We start from the raw sequence: 18,063 nt of genomic DNA on the forward strand, positions 1-18,063 counted from the left end.
AGTGAACCTATGAAGCATGTTTGTGGACGGTGGGAGGAAGCCGGAGAAAACCCAGCCATGTACGGAGAGAACATGCAAACTCCACACAGAAAGGTCCCCCATTGGTGTTCTGGTTCAGGGACTTGAACCGGGGGGCTTCTTGCTGAGGGGCACTCCTAACCACAGCTCCATCAGCCTATTTTTGTTTATTTTTATTTTATTTTTAAATCCTTTAATGAGTTTGGGAGCCGGTTTAGCTCGTGCTGGTTTCGGCGCCTTCCGTCCGTGAAACCAGGGTTCGTATCCGGGCTGCTCCCTATTCCCTTCTCTACTTCTGTGCCGGTCCCAAGCCTGGTTGCTTAGAGAAAGTTGCATCGGGAAGGGCATCCTGCGTAAAAATATTGCCAAGTTTACCATGCGACTTGTTCGCTGTGGCGACCCCTGATGGGAGAAGCCGAAAGAGAAAGAAGAAGAAATCCTTTAATGAGTTTATTCTTCACTGTCTTCATTCCTGCATCAGTCTTTTTGCTCACTGTTGTTGTTACTTTATTTAAACCTTTTTTTTCCTCTTGTTCATCATTTTACACAGAATGTGGTTTTTATATGTAAGTTTGGAAGATTTGAGTCCAGTGTTCCCAGAAGTCTCTAAGTTTCTTTGTGTCACACATTTGTTTTCTTTGTAGCAGGCAGCTGACACATTTTCCACAACCACGCTGAGTTGCTGTGGTGAGTGGGATCTGTCTAGACACGTTAAGGTAACTTATATGTAATTACATTTCTATTTTTAGTTCTACATCATATTTTTTATTAACATTAAAAGGGAAAAAACTTTTCTTATGTTGGAGGCCAGCGGACTTTTAATTCAGTTATTACTTTATGTAAAATTCTAATTCATTCGTCCGACTTATTGACTGTTTTTTTTGTGTGTGACTCGCTCGCATTAACTTCATCAAGTATGCTCCAACATAAGGCCATCTCAACTTGAAAGTACAAGTTTTAGTCAGAGAAGCGGCCAAATAAATTACGCGGTGGGGGGAAATAACTAAAGAAAAGCTGAGGAGGGGCCAAACACAAATGGATAAATACAGCTATAGACGTAGGGAGAGGATCAGCTTCTTCAAACCTGACACGATGGTAGGTGGAGACTTGGAGCTGGCTGAGGCGCGCGCAGGCAGTGCGCGCCTCAGCCAACTGTCGGCTCCTGGCAGCGACGCGCTCCCCGCTGACGCTTTCCTCTCTGTCCCTCAGGTGTTTCTTCTTCTGCTCCAGCTTCTGCTGACCTCTGGCACTCTGGGATACAGCCTGGACAACCCCCTCACCTACGTACGCAAAGACTTTGTGACGGGTAAACCTGTGACATGCGACGCCTGCCAGCCTGGGTACTACCTGCGCGCGCACTGCACGGCGACGCAGAAGAGCCAGTGCGCCCCGTGTCCGGCAGGCTCGTTCACGGCGATCTGGAACTACATCGACAAGTGTTTGCGCTGCAGTGTGTGCGGGTTGAACGAGGTGGTGAAGAAGCCCTGCACGGCGTCCAACGACTCCCAGTGCGCGTGCAAGGACGGGTACTTCTTCCACCCGCGGTACAACATGTGCACGCGCCACAGCGAGTGTCCATCCGGACAAGGAGTCCTCACTGAAGGTACGACCACCACAGTTTCCTCTTTCTTTTCCACTCTGGATGTGCTGTTTACATTTAGTAAAAACAAAAACGTTTTTGAATCACCTAAACTTATATAAGATGTTATTACTCCATCCCTTGTTACCACGGCAACGCGAAGCCACGCCCGACTAACGCGTAAAAACAGAAATGCGAATGTTCCAACACGTCTTTTCAAGATGTGCGCGTGCGTCATCTCGTGCTTGTCTCGTGGCTGACAGCACCACTCTCACTGAGACAGAAAACAGGGCGGCAGGCCAGGCGGCCTTTTTCATGGCAACTTGGGGAGAAAAGTTGTTTCCTGCTCCTAAAAAGTACGAAGCAGAAATGTTCCTGGAGGTTTTTGTTCGTCGGACTTTTTTTTTTTTTTTTAACTTATCCTGTCCAACAGCTGGGCAATCAGATGAGAGCTGAAGGCCTCTTGGGTTGGACATATTTTACTTTAACAACAGGGGTTAGGAATCTTATGACAAACCAGAGGTATGTCTGAATAAACCCCTTTTGTAATTGAGGCCAAACTTTATTCATTTCAGTCATATTTGAAACTCATTTGTTTTGGACTGGATGGAAAAGGAAAGGAGGGAAGAGGGAAGGCTGATTATGGGGGGGGGGGGGGGGGGTAAAACCCATGAAGCAGCATAAAGCAACATCCTACTGGATGGTTATCATTGCGGTCAGATTCAGATGTAATTGTTGGTCAGACTTAAAAAAAGAACACAAACATGTTTCTGTAGAGGAAGTGACACATGATGTAGCCTTTCTCTGCTGACCTTTGTTTCATTCATTCTGGGATGTTCTGTTTCAGGGACCGCTGAGAAGAACACGGTGTGTCACAGCTGTCCTGATGGCACCTTCTCCAACTCCTCCTCTGCGCGGCAGAACTGCACACAGCATAGGAGCTGCAGTGATGTGGGCCTGAAGACTGTGCTGAGGGGCTCCAGCTGGCACGACAGCGTTTGTGGAAGCTGTGATGAGAACATCGGTAGGAATTGTCCCCTGTTTGGGTTTAGTAGAATCAGTTTGAATTCAGTTGGTTGGCAAAACCTAAAGATGTGGAGAAAAAATTCTTGTGTTTTTAACGTTTACATTTAACATTGTCAAGATAGAAAGTGAAATCTTTGGGGTTTTCCCCAGATTTTTCTGTTTACTCTCATCGGTTAAGAAAAAAAGTGTGAGGATCGGATCCAATCAGAGGTTGTAAAACAACTAAAATTTAGAACAAAAATCTCTTATTCTTCGTCCGATTCAAGAAAGGGAAGCATCATTACAAAGCTAGTGAAAAGAACTACAAGAAACAAATCTTCTGTCAAATCTATAATTATTTCCATATGGTCAGATAATCATAACTGTTCTTCTGTTTTTTTTAACTTGTCCGTCCAACACCTGGGCAAACAGATCAGAGCTCCTCAAAGTGAGATGTTGATGGCTGAGACAATTGATATTCATGTGAAACTGATGGGGCCTCTTGAGGCGAAGGCTGAGCTGAGGTGCACAAAGGAAATTCATGGCTGCAGACATCCTGAAAATGCTGCATGTCCTTTTCACGTCTTAAATATGTGAACCTTCGGATTGGGAATTTATCTGCCATGGTTTCACCCCACAATTAGTTCCTAAGATGTTAGATATTTCCTGACTGGTGTGTGTGTAACTGATCGCTGTTGTTGGAAATAAATGGTAAAACATTCCTCAGTGGTGGAGCGTCTGGGATGTTGCCATACTTCTCAGAAAATATACAATATGAATTGGCAGATCCAATTTTAAACAGAAATCAAATGTGAAAACACATTATGATGAATTAATTAAAAAAAACTGTTAACAGTTTGAAAAATATGAAAATAATGGGTAAAATACTATAAAGAATTGTTTAAAGTTCTTGATTAAGCTCATTTTTTATATCTTTAGAAAATAAATAAATAAAAAACAATGTATATATTATATTATATTGACTATGTTTTCAGCAGATTTGCCCGACTTTAGGCAACCTTCCGAAAAAGCAATTTTTGTTTGAAGAGAGTCAGATCGCTGTTGTGGAACAAAATTTTCGCCTGAAGTGGGCGGGGCAGGCAAGTCCCTTGTAACCTTGTAACAACAAACCAAGGTTTAATTTTAGACAGATGAAGATCGGAAATGGGCATCAAGTCAGTTTGTACATTTAAGTAAGGGTTAATGGGCGACGAAGTGTGCGTTCTAACTTTTTAACGCACGTCGTGGAAGCCTGAACCGTCCGACGCGAAGTGCGTTAAAAAGTAATAATGCACACTTCGAAGGCCATTAACCCGCTTATACCATGGTCACTTACAAAAGCAATAAATATTAAGCAGGTTTTAGTCCTTAATTCTTTATTTTTTCCGATTTGGATCGCTTTTCTCACAAATAGTCCGCGTCGCGCAGCACCACCGCTGCAGTCAAGATTCGGCGATATATATGCTGATCATCGCGATGGGTTGAATAAAGCATCAGTTCAGAGAGAAAGTTCACCTCTCACCGCTTGTTTTTGTCCAGATGATGAAGCAAAAGGTTTTTTTAAGCCGGCGCAGTGATACGAAACATTTAAGCTAGCTGACCGGAACTTCTTTTCTCACCATGCGGTTATCAGGTTTTAATACAAACCCAGCAGCCAATCAGAATCGAGTATTCAACCGGACCATGGTATAATAAAGGTTAACTTTATTATTTAAAGTAATTTAATGAAATGAGGACATCCACTGAACAATATTTGATTTGATTTTTTGATTTGAAATGGTTTATTTCAAGCAATCAAGTAATAATAATACACAAAAACAACACAATCATCAGTTATACATTCATACAATGATGTATCAAATTTAGGATAATTAGACATAAAATTAAATATTGGTTGAAAGGGAGTGAAAGGAAGCGAATTTATATAATCCCACTCCTGTTCTACTGTAACCATTTTATGACATGATTTATCATTATTTGGTTCATAGCTATATATCAGATAGAATTTAGAATCCTTAAGTATCAATAAATCACATGACTAAGATGAATTACTTAATTATTATGTAAAAAGAACTATTTTAGAAATCAACATGACAAATGCAGATCAGTTATCTAAAATATTCGCAGACAAAATTCATTAGAAAAATCATGTACATGATCAAAAATAACACTATATCAGTAAATTAGACATAACACTGTTTCAAAAATCTTCATAAAAATTCAAAAATTGATCAAGCATCAAAAGTTAAAAATATGCGCAAATTATGTTTTATTAGGAAAAATCGTGCATCAATTTTTGGAGCAAATATAATTAGAAATCAGTCATTTTAACCATCTTTAATTATTGATTGAGCATTCTTTTATCTTTATTTTATATTAAATAAGGTTGTGTTACAGGATGTTAATGACGGACCAGAATAATAGAAAATATAAAAAAAAACAAAGCTTTTAAAAAAAATCATTCAAAAGTATGCATGAAGTAATTAAATTAATAAAATTACTTCATGGGATTTTTAGTGTCACAATAAATAATATAATATAAATAAAAAAGTGTTTTGTTACTATTGCATTTTAAAAGCAGAATTGTATTTAAATATTTCTCATTTACTGATGAACAAATATTGTGACTTGAAATGCCACGTTTTTTTGTTTTCTTTAAGGAGAACAAAATCAAGTGATTTCTAAGCGGGACTAGAACATGCATGTCCTAGATTTACTTTTATATTCACATATTCCGTCATTTTCCCTAGTTGGATTTGCTAGCATGTGCTTTGGGGTGAGAGTCAAAGAGAATGACAGACTGTTGATATGACAGTTACCATGGCAACCTGCACCAGTGTTTTGTGGTGTCTGTATCGTGACGCCTGTGAACCCTGTCGAGGGCGTGCAAGTGCCAACAGGCAGATTCAGGAAACGACCCTGGAAGTTTGTCGTTATGTTTACGTTTCGTTTTGTGTTTCTGCTTTCCTAAAGCCAGGAAAACTGAGCTGAAAGCAAATTTAACCTTTTTTTTAACCCCATTGCTATTTTAAACCTCTTTTTTAAGGGAGCCCTGGAAATATAGCTGTCAGAAACGTGTTTTAATTTTTCTTTTCCCTTCTTTTTCTTTCTTCCATGCAGATGGAGCCGAGTACCTTAAAGAAATCATCCCAGGTATCTTTGTTCATCACAAAATGAGCATTAAAAGAATGCGTCGCTTAGTGCACAAGCTGCTGTCTGAAAAGGGCGAAAAGCACAGCGGAACGTCGCAGATGAGTTCCCCACAACTCCAAGCAAAGGTAGAGGAATGGGTTCTCTCCTCCACCTCAAGCCAAGTTCACAAGCTCATAGAAATGCTACGTGAAGTTGGAGCTGTTCATAATGCGGAAAAGCTGAGCAGCAAGCTGAGCAGGATTGATGCTTTTATGACAGACTGCAGAGCCAAAACAGAAGGAGGAGAAGTCATGTACACTGATATAGAAGGTGTTGTTTAACACTCGCAGCGAGTGTTAAACAACAGAACTATTTTTAAGCATGAAGACGAGGAATAAACTCAAAGTGCATAGGTGGGTAACCTCAGAGGGGTTGACCATGGACGCAGCTATGACAGCTCAGCAGAACTGACTGAGCACAGCCGATGGCCGCCGTCACGGAACCAAGAACAAGACAAATGTACAACCAAAGAAAAGATCCAAACAAGCAAATCTATGTCCTGGTCCCAACCTTGGATCATCCCTAATGCACAGACTTCATCTGGATGAAGCTCGTCTGCTGGACTTTAAATATGTAGTTGTATAAGTTAATATAAGTTCATTTTTTTCTATGAGTTCTGGTACATCGCCTGTCCGTCTTGGGGGAGGATCCCTCCTCCATGTGGACACCCCTGAGGTTTCTTCGTTTTTACCGGAATCCGGTTTTTTGGGAGCTTTTCCTTACAGAGAAGGGGGGTCTAAGGGCAGGGATGCCACTATAGCTTAGTCTGTTTGGTTAAAGTTTTAGTATTGTCCAATTGAATGCTATGTATTTATGATCCTGTTGATTTTATATTTTACTTTTTCAACTACAGATACGAAGCCCATCGAAACGACTGTTGTTGTGAATTTGGGCTATACAAAATAAAATTGAATTGAATTGAATCTCCTCCTCCTCTTGTGTCAAAACGACACTGGCATTTATTTTTTGCTGAGGAGTATTAGCCTCGCTTAGCAAAAAGTAGGACACTTCAAATTGAGTGTTTCTCTATAGTATAACAGCAAGTACTGTATACTATAAAGCATGTGTGTGTTGTGTAGGATGTATACTGAATACTTTTTCAGACTGAATATTTTATTTTAAAATATGTATAAGTAAATAAAGTAAACTTTGAGTATACTTGTAGAACACTTCAATAGACTATATTTTGCTAAGGGATCTGGTAAATCTACCTCCTTTACATTTCAGTTGCTCAATGAGTTAAACTGCTATTAGGGCTGGGTATTACCGCCAAAACACACATAGGACTCAACTTTAATTCACAAGGTTGCTGTTGGATTTGATTCTTTTTTTTTCTTTCAAATTTGCTTTGAAAGCGGTGTGTTTGGTTATTAAAATGAAAGCCCTTGAACCGCTTTTTTATTTTACTGTTGCAGTGTAAAGTCTAAATAAAGTTTTTGTATTGTCTTTTGTATTGGAGCTGATGTTTTTATTCTCTCATTGTGAAAGCCTGCTGGTCAATGGTATTTATTCTCGTCACATCCAAATAAAGGATTACTTAGTACTACTTGTGTGTTTTTGTTTGGCTGCTCTTTTAAATGTTTGGCTCAAATTACTCATGCAAAAATGTATTATGTTGAATTTTACCCGGTGTTGCATTTACCCAAGGCTAAGACCTGCTGTAATACAATTTTTGGTGGATTTTACACAAACCTACAGCCACCAATGTGCAGCACAGGATTAAAAACACTGAGATCACACAACTTTTGGATTTGGTGGTTTTAGCCTTAAATAGGTAAACATTTATTAGTGAGTTTGGTCACTTTCCTCTTCTTCTTTTCCCCAACCTCTTAATTCTGTTTCAGTCTTTTTGGAAATGTGTGTTTAGATTAACTCAATTAAAATTTGTAATACTTTTTATTTGCAATATTGTTGTTTTTTAAACATAATTTAACAGAATAAGCACCTAATTTAACTCGCAACAAAAGGATAGCATTGAAAAAAAGTTGAGTTGATTTTTTTTTTGCATGTTTAAAACCCATAAAGAAAATCAAGAAAAGACAATAAAATGGAATGTAGGAGGAGGCAAAAGGTCTCCACCTAATGTAACTCAAAAATGGGAGAAAAAAATAAAACCAAGGATAAGTTACAACTAATAAAATAAGTTTGACAATAACACATAAAAAGCAGTAACAATATATAAGTTGATGTGACCTATAAATATATATTCATGAATATAAAACTGTCAGGGATGGAGAATTGATGAAAAAAAACTTTATTTATATAAGTTATGACAAAAACAAAACAAAAAACTAAAACCAGAACAAAAAAATGTGACCAAACAGGTGGAGAAAAAAACAAAACATGGACATGGAAGGAGGCTAAGGTGAACTGAAACAGAAATTACTCTAGACAATTCAAACTAAAGCCTGCTGTCACTGTGACCCGGGGCAGGGAGGCACAAAAACGAAACACAACTTAACGCAAAGCTTGACCCAGAAAAAAGAACTGAACAAGCACCTGACCTCACGGCAGCTGATTTAGATGGAATCATCTCAATATTTCCACCCAACAGTTCCCACACAACTACATTATAGAGAATTACACAAAAAGAAACACCTGTGAGCCTAAATAGGATGAGAGTAGCTTAGCAGTTGTCGCCACAGACTCTCTAGAAACTTTACTGCAACTTCAAATATTTTTGCGTAGCTAGTTGTGAGCAGTTTGCATCTCTAGGATCCATTTACACACACCCTGACACTGACCACCTTTAGTGGTAAATAACAGTCAACTTGATTCAGGAGGCCAAAAGTTTGGCTTGCTGTTTGCTTTTAGCAGAAACCTTTAGTTCTACACCTCTCTAAATGTCACTTGTAAAGATTTCCTGTTAACAGAGACCTAAATAACTCCGTTTAAATATGTTCCACAGTTGGTCTCCTGCTTCCTCTTCTCCAAAGCGTGTGCATTTTCATTAGAGAAAGATGTGGTGACCTTTGACTCTGGCAAAATGTTGGGTTCCTTAAATATTTGAAACGCTGAAAAGCCTGTGTTTGATGCATTCAGCTGCTTCATTTTCCTTGGTCTCATTCTAAATCTATTTCTGTATTTGCACACATTTTTTATTTACATTTTTTACCATCTGACACAAGTTACTGACATGATTTCTGACCTTGCTACACGGCAAAACTTCATCTTGAAGACGTTTTACTGCTTATCCAAGAGGCGTCTCCAGTTCTGAGTTGATGACGAGGACAACATCTCTATGCCAGGGTTGATGAGCTTAGTGCGTAAGTAAGTAAGCTTTGCTTGTACAGCACTTTTCACAGACAATGACACAAAGTGCTTCACAGAGAACAATACAATACAAATCAACGAATAAAAAAAACAGAGTAAACTGCCACTTAAAAGATTCAACTGAAGAAAGAAGGGGAGGGCATTCCACAGTCTCGCAGTTTTATAGCGGGTCTTGGGGACCGTAAGTTAGTTCAGGTTCAAGGACTGAAGGGGCGGCCATGGAGCCAACAGCTGAGAAATGTAATCAGGAGCCTGTGCATTAAGAACTCTGCAAGTCAAAGCAAAACTGTTCAAATCAATTGTAAAACTGAGAGGGATGTGGGGATGACAGAAGCGGTGAAATCAGGGCCTGGTGGTGGTTTCTGTTTAAAAACCTGGCAGCGGCGTTTTGAGGCACCTGAAGGCGTTTAACTGTAAAAGTGATTTAAAACAAGTAAAAAGAGAATTGAAAACGACGTGAACTAAAAGCTTGAGTAACAACCTCCATGTCAGCTTTAGAAGTGTTTCCTCTCAGTTTGATGATGAGAGCAGTTTTTTGACCTGGTAAGTTTGGTCAATGTCCTCGCTAAGTCCAGGGGCATTGACTGCTGAAAAACAACACGAAGGTTTCTTAGGGAAGACATGCACGTGGCGCCCACGGCGCCGAGGTGTGTAACACGGGACACTGTGTGTTCGGTGGCAATGATTTGAGTTTCAGCTTTCTTTTCATTTAGTTGTGATTGAGTCCAAGGCCGTCTTGTTTTGCTTAGTTTTCCATGAGTTTGGTGGATTCTGAATCCAGTTTGGGTCTGTTGTCTTTTTAGAGTCTGGGCCTGCCGGTGATGAGTGTTTCTGGGACTTTTGGCGCATACTGTTGTCTTTGGACAGTGGGAACAGATGAGTCAAGTTTATCTCCTTTGTGTGACGGAGTTGTCAGCCGCTGACCCACTCACAGCTAAGCACAGCAGAAAAGGTTCCTCCGCAGGCGTTGAGCGAGTTTGTTACTCTACATTCTCAGAAAGGTTTGTTTTCTTTTAAATACGCTGATGATGTTTACAACAAAGTTTGAGGCTTAATGCCTCCTCCTCGGAAAACGTTTGCCCCAGAGAGCGGGCTAAACGGCTTGACCTTAACCCCACTGGACCATGTTGGCTGGACTGATGTTTATTGAAGAAAAAGCAGTGAGGGGGGGGCTGCCAGGGTTTTAACTCTTTATCGCAGGAGGTTCACTGACATTCTTTCCACTACTGTAACTCTTCAACGTGGACAAAAGCGGCCCTGCATTGTCACGCTGCACCTTTTATTACCTGTTGCATATTTTTGGATATATTTATGTCTTTTAAACCACTGTGTGTTGACTTTTTCATTTGTTTTGTGTTTATAATAAACTAAACTGAAACTAAACTGAAATCTTAACGTAAAGTGTAAGTTACTACTAGTGCATGCTGATATGCAAAGCCGCTTTATCCACGCTAGAATCAGTTGAATCTTGTTTATTGCGTAAAAGTTGCAGTAGATCAAAGACTTTTTTATACAGGTGTCGACCTTTCCGGTGTTAATGGGTCAAATCAGAGATCCTTGGATACTGAACCTGATACTCGGTTTACATGAACCGTTAGGGCCCATGTGACTAATGATAGCAACTGAACCGTAACTAGAACTGATAAAGAACAACAACAATTTCAATTTGATTCAATTTTATTTGTTTAGCCCAAATTCACAACAGTCGTCTCGATGGGCTTCGTATCTGTAATTAAAAAATAAAACATGAACTCAAAAGGATCATGAATACATAGAATTCAATAGGAAAATACTAAACTGAACTAACAAACTGACTAAGCTATACTGGCATCCCTGCCCTTAGACCCCCCTACACGGTAAGGAAAAACTCCTAAAAAAAAACGGATTCCGGAAAAAAACGAAGAAACCTCAGGGGTGCCCACATGAAGGAGGGATCCTCCCCCAGGACAGACAGGCAATTTACCAGCAGACGAGCTTCATCCAGATGGAGTTGGGGGGACAGTCGGGGGTGCGAGTCGAGGCGGAGACAGGATCAACAGAAAGAGGGCATCATTGCAAATAACAATTTTTGTAGTTAATGCACCTTTGCATTTTGCTCCTCAATGATAAGGAAAGAGGAAAAAGGGGAGGCTTGACACCAAAAATAAATGTGAAAAAAACACGGAAATGCAACCGTCTTTGTGTATTTGTGACTTCAGGAACAAACTAATGATTCATTCCCAGCTTTTTGCTGAAGCAATCATCTTTTTCATTAAAAAAAAATCACAACCACAAATAAACACGTCAGCCCAAACAAGCTCTAGTAAAGCTACATCTGTCCCTCTTTGGGCATTTACATTTTACAGTATGTACTTCCACCTGGCTCAGTAAACAAGAAGCAGCCAATGTTTTATGAGAAGCCAGCATAAGTAGGACTTTTACAAATAAAAAAAACATCTAATGTGGAAGTCTCAGCATTCCCTCTCTGCTTCACAGTTATTTTGCTATTTCGTCCAGACCTTTGATGACTGAAGGTCACAAGCAACCAGACAAGAGAAGGTGACATTGTCCTCCTCTTGGTGAGTATTCCCCTGAGTTTCTTAGACAAATACGTCTGCAGATGTTCTGAGGATTCATTGAGAAAACAAAACTGAAAGAGCTGAGGATAAAAAAGAAATCCAGGGGAATTTTACCTGCAGGAGCCAGTTTAGCTCGTGCTGGTTTGCGGCGCCTTCCGTCCGTGAAACCCAGGTTCGACTCCGGGCTGCTCCCTGTTCCCTTCCCTACCTCTGCCGGTTCCAAGCCCGGCTTGAGAAGGTTGCGTCAGGAAGGGCATCCGGCGTAAAAACATTGCCAAATTTACCATGCGACTCGTTCGCTGTGGCGACCCCTGATGGGAGAAGCCGAAAGTGGAAGAAGGGGAATTTTACCTGCAGCATGCAATAAACTTCAAAAGCCTCATCGTCATGTCAAGAAAATTCAAAAACACTTTCTTTTCTGCAGTGTTGCTCAACTGTGCAAGGAAATGAAAAAGAAAGAGGAAATTCTGCAATGCACCACACTGACTCCATCAGTGGAAGTAGCTTTTAACGCATAAAAATGAAACTGAGAGCTAAATTTACAGAAAATTCACAGACAGTCGGAGGCGTCACGTTTTTATCAGTGTGTGAATGAAACAGGTTTTTATTCAGCTCATTCTTGTGGAAGACTCATGTCAGGAAACACTGAAAAGCCTTTAACTGGAACTGCTGACTCATGTAAGCAAGCTGAAAGAGTACAAAAAAACCCCCCAAAAACCTAGCAATACCGTCACGGTTTGCTTCCCTAAACCCTGCAAATAAGTACAAGAAATAGTCCCTTTCATGGAAAGTTAAGTGTGTGCAGAGTGTGCCCAACATGTTGGGTGGATTTGTTGTTAGAAACAACCTTTAATGCGCTGCAGTCCATAAAACACTTAGATTAACCCCACATAGCACTCAGACATGGATGAATACAATCTACAAGGGAACAAAAGCAGAGACTCCGTTTGTGAAAATGAAAGATGAAGAATGAAAAATTGTTTTGCTCATAGAACAAAACAATGGAATACCGGTAAATACCTGCAATGATCCTTTTTTTCCCCACTATGAAGAAGCTAATGACAGCAAGGTAATCTTTAAAGCAAAAGGAAAGACATGAAGCATTCTGTTCCAAAATTAATTTACGATATTTCATGTGGACTATCCAACAGGTGGAACAAAAAAATCTTTTCATTATGCATTTGAGAAAACAAAGAAATGTAAAGAAAATATCCGTGTTTTTTAACTATGGGAATAGGTTTATTTTTGTTCAGTGTATGCTGAGCCTGTCTTTTAAAGGGTCCATATGATGCAAAATCAACTTTTTAGAGCTTTTATGTGTATTATGATGTTAGATTTGATATATTATCATATATTTAGACATGGTTTACTCTGGAAGGCTTCAGAAAAGGATGCTTTAGGCTTTTAAGATATTTTTATTAGTTTTTGCTGAATTGTTTTTACACAATCTTATTTTATGACCTCTTACTATTTTTCAAAGAACAAAATAAAAACATAAAAACACCATTTATCTTTGGGTTGTATGCTCCTGCATCATGTCAATGATCAAGCTCTGCAGAACCTTGAGAAGCCGTGCTAGACTAAATAAAAAGTCCAGGGTAGGGTTTCTTGAGAACCAGGTTGGGAAATACTGCTGTAAAGCAAAAGTGAATCCTTAACCCTTGAAACTGAAATGACACCATTAAAAATAAGTTAAGAAATATATATTTTTAATAAAATTAACTCGGGTAAGTCTTGGTTAAGAGAACAGGACTCAAAGGAAAACTTTTAAAGCATGTTTTATTATGGGAACTGTCAAACATTTTCATTTTATTCAATGCTTGTGGTCATAAAAACACATTAATGCAAGTTTGCCACCAAAAGTGTTTTACAAATCGCAAAACATGCCGACAATATAGAGCAACAAACAACAAAACCCAAATACCACATCGATTTTTGTCAAAACCCAGTTCTGTTGTTCTTAGATAACCACACATATGATTAAGGGCAATGAATATGGCTAAGACAAAACTCCAGAGCAATAAATATTTATGACACCAGTTACTGGAATAAACATAGTATACTGCATAGACTCACAATGACAAAGGGCTTTGGATCATGAAGCCATTCAAAGCACTGCGCCTCACTCCCCCAACTGGCAGCATGTTGAACCTGTGCAGAAAATGGAAGCCAACTTGGAGCGACATTTTGCCTGAATTGAGGGGAGACTGGTCCACCCGGACCACTAAAACTCACCTCAAGAATCTGCTAGACCCACTAAGGACACAACCAGCAGACATACTGTTAAACTGCTAACTGCTACTCGGTCTCCCTTTCCGGCCTCGGCTCTCACAAAATATTTCCACTTCCTCAGTGAATGGAATGTCGTTTGGATTTGAGGGTCGACATCTGCTGTACCGCGCTTGCTCAGACCATTCAGTATTCATCCTCCTTCTTGTGCACAGTCTGGACCAGGCAGCGCCCCCCTCTAGCTGGAGTGGTGCGCTGGTGGCCCCCCCTCCCACTCATTCCCTGACATCCCATCTCATGTCACATGTGCCGTTTCATTTTGTACTTTTTGCTTGGAAAGTGCGGTCTTTTTTTCTGCACTTATAGTCTCTTCCGTCGAGAGCAGAGTACAGATGTGTGTGTGGGTTTTTTTTGTGCCACCGTTGATTCCTTCATGTAATTTCCCCCACCTAGAAAAAAGGTACACTATTTTCCGCACTACAGTAGATTATCAAGCGCACCGCCAATAAAAATGGTCAATTTTTGAACTTTTGTCATATTTAAGGTGCACCAATGTTTATAGCGCCTTAAGCGCGACAAGAGTCAGGGAAAAGTCCATCAGTCAGACTTCATCAACTGTCTTCACAGTAATTTTAGAACTTGTTTGTAACACGCTACATATTAGCCGTGTGTGATTTGTGACCCTGCGACAGACTGGCGACCTGTCCAGGATGTCCCCTGCCTTCACCCACGAGTGTTTGGGATGGGCTCCGACAGCCCTGTAATCCCGAAAGGAAAAGAAAAACGGGTTAAGGAGATGAAAAACGAAGGAATGAATACATGTTAGCCATGTGGGAGTATTCACAAAACTTGTAAAACCTTGTTTGCAACAAGTAAAAAACAGATGATGCAGCTAAAACAAACATTACTGTGACTGCACCAACTCCTAACCTTGTGAGTGTCAAAAAATAAAAACCGTTCAACCCCGCTACAGGTTAGCGTATTTACAATAACACTCAAACTTGGTGACACTTGAGCAAAGAAAACAGGCTGACGCAGAGCGCTGTGTACCTTTGGAATCATTTCAATTCAATTTTATTTGTGTAGCCCAAATTCACAACAACAGTTGTCTCAATGGACTTCGAAATAACATTTCCACATCAGTAAATACAACCAGAATTAATCAATACATAAGACACTCCAGGTGCCTTGTAGTGTGGAAAATATGGTACTTTTTTGTAGCTGTTCTTGTTTTATTCACTCCATAATCATCTGAGCATACACCAGTTTAGTCGGTAAACTCATTCTGGAAATACACCTTAGAGAAAGAATAGTGAGAAGGCAGTAAAGCTCTTGACTTCCCACACCCAATGCACTTCTTCTATGGTACTTCTCAGAAAAAAAGTGCTGATGTGGTGCTATTTCTGCTACTTAACCTCGGGGTAATTCCTGTCAGAATAACCAGAGGTGATCACAGAGGCACTCCCACAAGAATCCTCTTCTAATCCCCGGCTTGCTCTTGCTGTTGAAACTATCAGACCCTTTAATGACATTCCTACTTAGTTCCTGCACCTGGAATTGTGGTTTAGAGTTGATGATGTCACTCACAATCTGTTTTCAAGTGTTCAGTGTTCTGCCTAGCAACTAGATCATTTATGGCATTATGTACTTTGTTGTAAATAAAAAGACATCTCGAGTTGGAAAATAACCCATTGATTATCCCATAAATCTTTCTTTGTGAATCTTTTCTTCTTTCAGAAGTAGGTAATCTCTCTGCCTTACCTGTCAGTTGAGGTGTTTTCATTTTTCCCCAGCTTGTATTTTGAAGTCCATACATCCATGGGTTTATGTTTTACTGTTTGTTTTGGAAAAGCATTTCTCACATTTTAGCAGTTGTCCTCTCAGTTGGGCTGCACTGTGGTGCAATGGTTAGCACTCTCACCTCACAACCAAAAGGCCCTGGTTTGAATCCCAGCTGGGAGTTCTCATGTTCTCCCCCCGCATATATTTTCTCCAGGCACTCTGGTTTCCTCCCACAGTCCAAAAGCATTCTTCATAAGTTATTTGGTGTCTCTAAATTGTCCCTCAGTGTGCACATGAGTGTGTGACCCTGCTACACACTGGTGACCTGTTATGGAGTGTACCCCACTTTGCCTAACAGTAGATGACCTACATGGTAATAACAGGTGTTTGCCCAGTTCAATAGCTTGTAACTTTGGCTTTACAGGAATACCTGTAAAGCCTGTAAAGGTAGGAATACCTTTCTTAAAAGTTGAGTGAGTTTTAATTTTTTTGTGTAGCAAGCACCCTTTGATCAGATTTTAGTATTGCCTCTTTCAATTTTGAGTGAACTTTAAGCAGTAAAAGCTAAAAAATTATATGAGAAAAACCTCAATTCTATAATTCACAGGTTATAATAGCTGTCACTCGTATAGTAAAAGAGCAAATGTGCCTCTATGTCCTGTTCTATGTGGCATTTTTACATTTCTTTATAGACGTTTCCTGTAATTGCAAACGCAATTCTTTTTCTTGTGTCATTCAGCAGCTTCCATGTAAAAAGATTGAGAGCTCCTGTCTTTCTTGACCCCCTTGATTTCTAATGTTGGAAAGTTCCAACACTGTTGGGTTACTGGAAGGACTGCTTGAAAAGAAGGAAACAAGTGTGAACAATGAATGTGTCGTCCACAGGTCCACAGTATTTACAGTCATTGCGCTTGAACTTGACTAAGTCTGAGGCAGACAAAAGACAAATAAACCTTTGATAGATTTCCTAGTTTTGGTTTTTTTTTAACTTTGAGTCAGAACATGATCATGCACTGTGTGTGTCTGGTTCAAGGCCACACCGCCCATGTGTGGGGAAGTGACAAATCTGCCTTTGTCATATTTATCACTCTTAGCAAACATGCAGACCCATTCTAAAAATGTAAAATAGCATGGAAAGGTGTGTTCATTGATTCATTCATCCATCTTCCTCCGTTTGTTCACTTTCAGGGTCACGAGGCTGCTGGAGCCTATCCGCTTATGGGCGAAGGCAGGGGACACCGAAAAGGTGTGTTCATGTCCATAATTCCATTTAAAAAATATGTGTTTATGGAATATAGATTTAGGGGCGACTGTTTAATTGATTTTGAGCATTACATAAAATGGGGTTTGTGTTCTTTGGTTGCGTTCGGTTCAATATGAACAAGACCTCAGACTTGACAACTAGATGACCATCATTGATCCCCTCCATGGTCTGGGTCAGCCACAAGAGCTTATAGCTAAGCTGAGCAGGCTGTTCACAGAGCGCTGTGTCCAAGCAGATGAATGGAAAGTCTAACGGAAGAGAGAAATGTGGCAGGAGAAGCAAAAGAGATGACTGTGGGACAAGATTCAAGGACCTGGCAGACATCCAGAAAGAGTGGAATGAGGTGGAGGAACAGCTTCAAAAACGACCACATTTAGACGCATCCGGGAGATGGGCGACAAATGTCAGGTTCCTCGGGTCAAGACACTTCTGAGCCCGGGCCGATGGAGGAAACATCTCAACTGGGCCAAGGAGAAGGACTGGACTGTTGGCCGATGGTCCAAGCTCTTGTTTTCTGATGAAAGTGAAGTATTAAAGAATTGAAGATAGACAAATACTTCATTTAATGAGATCATAATCTCTGTCTTTATCTTTTTACCATAACTAAGAGTAAATAGTCATTTTCATTTTTCTAATTTTCTAAAATTCTTCTTTTGTGAGTTTGAGCCCGAGCCCCAATTTATGTAAATATAAAACAAATACTTGAAATCAATTGAACAGTTTACCCTCATTTCTTTCAAAAATGTCGTTTTAATTTTAAATTAATTTTTTAATTAAATTTTAATTTTTAATTTAAAATTGTAATTGTTTGTAAGAAATTAGGCAAATAATTTTTTAATTTTTCATAAAGTGTATGTAATACTCCAGATAAGAAAATGTAAGTGCTCCAAGAAATACAAAAAAGAAATGGTTATAATGACATTTCTGGTAGATATAGCTGATGTATTTAGGTAAGTTCCTGTTTGTATTTACCAGAGACAAAGACCAGGGTCCTTCTAGTGACAACATAAAACCAATAAAATACAGTTTAATGGTGACTGTGGCTGGTAATGCAGCAAACCTGGTGGGAAAAAAAAAAAAAAAAAAAAAAAAAAAAAAAGAAACATTGGATTAGATCTGAAGAGATAAACAAGTTTGAGAGGTAAGTTTGTCCAAAAGTGTAT

The 18,063-nt window shown here is 39.7% G+C and overlaps 1 protein-coding gene and 1 long non-coding RNA gene across 2 annotated transcripts; both read left to right on the plus strand.

Annotated features, from left to right (window-relative positions):
• Positions 1-1,089: 1,089 nt before the first annotated feature.
• tnfrsf11b (tumor necrosis factor receptor superfamily, member 11b) lies at positions 1,090-7,296 on the plus strand. Its single transcript, NM_001349196.1, has 4 exons — positions 1,090-1,113; positions 1,228-1,621; positions 2,445-2,621; positions 5,723-7,296. The coding sequence occupies exons 1-4, from the start codon at positions 1,111-1,113 to the stop codon at positions 6,073-6,075; spliced, it is 927 nt and encodes a 308-aa protein (NP_001336125.1). The 5' UTR covers positions 1,090-1,110; the 3' UTR covers positions 6,076-7,296.
• A 2,637-nt stretch (positions 7,297-9,933) lies between these two features.
• On the plus strand, positions 9,934-16,945 carry LOC144995420 (uncharacterized). Its single transcript, XR_013658958.1, has 3 exons — positions 9,934-10,068; positions 11,543-11,625; positions 16,825-16,945. It is a non-coding gene; the product is annotated as an uncharacterized LOC144995420 (long non-coding RNA).
• Positions 16,946-18,063: the final 1,118 nt, after the last annotated feature.

Source organism: Oryzias latipes, chromosome 11 (genome assembly GCF_053564925.1).
Source record: "Oryzias latipes strain Hd-rR chromosome 11, Olatipes_Hd-rR_3.1".
NCBI classification, from domain to species: Eukaryota; Metazoa; Chordata; class Actinopteri; order Beloniformes; family Adrianichthyidae; genus Oryzias; species Oryzias latipes.

Coding starts and splice junctions, on each gene's coding strand:
- tnfrsf11b (NM_001349196.1), top strand. Junction 1,622..2,444: donor ACAAGGAGTCCTCACTGAAG/GTACGACCACCA, acceptor GTTCTGTTTCAG/GGACCGCTGAGAAGAACACG. Junction 2,622..5,722: donor AAGCTGTGATGAGAACATCG/GTAGGAATTGTC, acceptor TCTTCCATGCAG/ATGGAGCCGAGTACCTTAAA.